The sequence below is a fragment of the Lonchura striata genome, chromosome 1A (genome assembly GCF_050655825.1).
Source record: "Lonchura striata isolate lonStrDom1 chromosome 1A, ASM5065582v1, whole genome shotgun sequence".
Lineage (NCBI taxonomy): Eukaryota > Metazoa > Chordata > Aves > Passeriformes > Estrildidae > Lonchura > Lonchura striata.
The window spans coordinates 15,313,741-15,317,176 of NC_140741.1; the positions used below are offsets into that span (position 1 = coordinate 15,313,741).

Below are 3,436 nucleotides of genomic sequence, written 5' to 3' on the forward strand. Positions count from 1 at the left end.
AGTTAATCAGTTTTGATCCAGCCACTCTGCTGCTAATCAAATTACCCTGTTCAGCTCAGCATTGGTTTGGAGCATGTCTACTCTTGGTGCCAATGCAGTTCAAGTGGCACCCTGACAAATCCACGTTTCCAGTGGAGGCAAGCCCTAGAAGGCTTAAGCCATGCAAAAATCTTGACTGTAGAGCTGTACAACAAAACACTTCTTGTCCTCTTTATGAAGACTGTACCATTATTTTGTTTGATGTTACAAAGGCTAAAAAGGATGTACATTAAGGATGCACAGAAGGATGTATGGAAAACGGCAGTATGCTGATTACTGCGTCAAATTTTTTTTGTGAGGAACACAAGCACGTGAGAATTGCCCAGACTGATGATTTGTGGCTGGGAGCTGTGGAACTCTGTCTGAAAGGGACACTTGTGCTACTTTTTGCAGAAGGAGTTAAGGCCTCACATCAGCAACACACAACTTCCTCTAAACTGCTGGTTTAAAAGTAACATTAGAAAAACTATTTAAAACAACAGTGTGTTTGCTGAGAACATATTACTTACTCAGGGAATTTTCTTAGTTTTCTTTTTCTTCCTCAGTGTAATTTTTGCTTTGTAGCTGCCTGAAAGTCATGGCACAAAATCATTTACTCCTTCTTCAGTACATTCCAGTTGACTTCAAAAGATTGCTGGCGTAAGAAGGAAAGTGCTTGGTTTTCGTTTATTCTACAAAAGAGGAACATGATATAAATAATTTAGATGACTCGTCTTTGCCAATGCCTTGTTAACCTGAAAGTTCCCAATTCATGTCAGGGTTCATGTGGGCTCTGGCTGCTGTACACCCCAGGTTTTGTACAGCCTGGGTTCAGCTGCAGCAGCCACAAGCACGACTGAAGCGGCCACAAGATAACACTTGTGTTAAGGGCGGAGGGTGCAAATTCTTTTTCTTTTCAATAATGACATTTACAGAGCAGTTAATTGCATTTCAGGTTGCTTGGCCACTTAGTGCCTCTTCAGATGGCTTAAATGGAGCAAAACCCCAACTGTCTACTTGTTTGTATAGTACTCAGCTACATGGAGTTGCTGTTGCCCATGATTTTAAATAATTTTAGAGGCTGTTTGAAAACATGACCTCATTGCTGTCTTCAGCTTCACAGGGGGAAGCGGAGCAGCAGGCACTGATCTCTTCCATCTGGTGACCTGTGACAGGAATGGCCTGAAGTTGGTGAAGTTTAGGTTGGATATTACAAAAAGGTTTTTCCTCCAGAGGATGTGTGGGCACTGGAACAGCTTCCCAGGGCAATGGGCACAGCACCAGCCTGCCAGAGCTCGAGGAGCATTTGGACACCGCTCTCGGGCACACGGTGTGACTGGGGATGTGCTGTGCAGGGCAGGCAGCCGGACTCCGAGTCCCTTCCAACTCGGGATATTCTGTGAGATATATTTATCTACTTATAGACAATATCGAAATGAATACGTACATCCGAAACACTTAACGCGTGGGTGTAACACAAGACTCGAAGAAAGGAGCAGTGCAAGCAGACCTGGTGCCTTTTCACCTGCCGGGCGGGGGGAGGAAGGGGCGGCCGCGCAGGACGAGCTTCCCCACAGCACATCGGCCCCCAGGCCCTCGGCGCACGCCGGGATCCTCCTTCGTCGCTCCCTCCCCTCTCCTGTTCCTCGCTCCCTTCCTTCCTCCATCCCGGGGGAATCCACGGGCGGCTCCCCTGCCGCGGCTCGGCCGCTGGAAACTACCGCTCCCATGGTACCCCGCGCGCGGCGGGAGCGGCCACCTCCCCTCGGCGGGGGGGGTGGAGGGGACGATGCGCGCTCGGGCAGGGCGTGGCCGGCGGTGCGGCCCCTCCTCCCCCCCCCGGACCGTGTGTCGGTTCGAGCTCCCGCCGTCGCCATTTAGCGCCGAGGCGTCGCCGGGCGGCCGCGCTCGGTCCTGCCCGCCGGGCGCCACCCGGACTCGGCTCGGCGGCGGCCCCGGGGAGCGCCAGCTGCGGGCAGCGGGAGCAGTAGCAGGAGGAGAAGAAGAGGGAGGAGGAGGAGGGTTTCCGGCTCCGCGCGAGGCGGCCGCGGCTGTTGGAGAGAGCGCGGCCCGGCCGCGCGGGCGGTGGCTGCGCCTGCCGGGCGGTGGAGAGGCCGCGGCCGCCATGGGCGCCCGGGTGAGGCGGGGCTGAGCCCCCCGGACCCCTTTCCTTGCCCTGGGCCTGCCCGGGCCTCTGCCGCTCGGAAACGAGTGACTGAGCGCGGCGGCTTTGCTGGCGTGCGGGCCTGCGCCCCGCTTCCTCCTCGCGTCCCGGCCCCTTTCTCCCCCCGCTCTCTCTCCATCGCCGGGGGTAACTGCAACCGGCGAGCTACCGGCGCTTCCCCGCTCGGGGGCCTCCCCGGTGCTCGGGCTTTCCTTTCTCTCGCCGTCCGCCACTCCAACCCAGCGCCCCGTGTCTGCTCCCGGTGCTCCATGTCGGCCCAGCTGCCCTGCTCCCCGCTGCAGGATGGATGCACACGCTGACCGGGGACCCACCCCGCCGGCCCAGCCTCCCAGCTCCGCCGAGAGGAGCCCTTGGGACCCTCCTCTGTTGCAGCTGCAACGGCAGCCGCGGCCGGGCGCGCTCCCCGCTCAGTGACCGGCCCTTCTCTCGCCTGCCGCCGCCGCCTCGCCACAGCCGCGCTCCCCCGGGGCACCATGTCGGCGGACGCCGCCGGCAGCGGCCCCCCGAGCCCGCGCTTCCTGGTGCCGCCGCCGCCGCCGCCCAGGAACGGTTCCAGCTCGGACAGCTCTGTCGGGACCTCCGGCACCGGTGGAGCGGGCGGTGGACCGGGGAACGAAGGCCGCAGTGAGGAGTACCGGCGCCGCCGCCACACCATGGACAAGGACAGCCGAGGGGCGGCAGCCACTGAGCACCGCTTCTTCCGCCGGAGTGTGATCTGCGACTCCAACGCCACGGCCTTGGAGCTGCCCAGCTTGCAGCCCGCAGCGCCCTCGGTCCCTGTCTCGGGAGGCAGCGCGGCTCCCTCGGTGTTCCCTCCCTCGGGTGCCGGCCGGACCCCTTACGCTCCTGTCACTGTCTCCGAGGCCGACTCGCGGCCGCCGCCGCCCGCCCCGCTCCCCCTGGAAGGACAGGCTGCCGAGGAGCCCCCGGCCGCCAAGGATGCCGCCCCGCTGCTGCCCAAGGAGGAGGAGGAGGGGGATGAGGCAACTGCGCTACCCCCTACCAGTGTCGCTGGCAGCCTGTCTGCTGCCAGCCGGGAATTTGAGGAGCGGAGAACGCAGCAGGAAGACATTGAAGAGCTTGAGACCAAGGCAGTGGGCATCTCCCCGGATGGGCGCTTCCTGAAGTTTGACATCGAGATTGGAAGAGGCTCTTTCAAAACTGTCTATAAAGGACTGGATACTGAAACCACTGTGGAAGTTGCCTGGTGCGAGCTACAGGTAAAATAAATAA

The 3,436-nt window shown here is 59.8% G+C and overlaps 1 protein-coding gene across 16 annotated transcripts in view; it reads left to right on the plus strand.

Annotated features, from left to right (window-relative positions):
- The first annotated feature begins 1,902 nt into the window (after positions 1 to 1,902).
- Positions 1,903 to 3,436, plus strand: part of WNK1 (WNK lysine deficient protein kinase 1) — a 98,957-nt gene continuing 97,423 nt past the window's right edge. For all 16 annotated transcript variants that reach the window (XM_031507942.3, XM_085569019.1, XM_085569021.1 and 13 more), the window contains exon 1: positions 1,903 to 3,423. In XM_031507942.3, the coding sequence (XP_031363802.2) occupies positions 2,677 to 3,423 (747 nt within the window). In that variant the 5' untranslated portion in view covers positions 1,903 to 2,676. The remainder of the gene's footprint in view (positions 3,424 to 3,436) is intronic.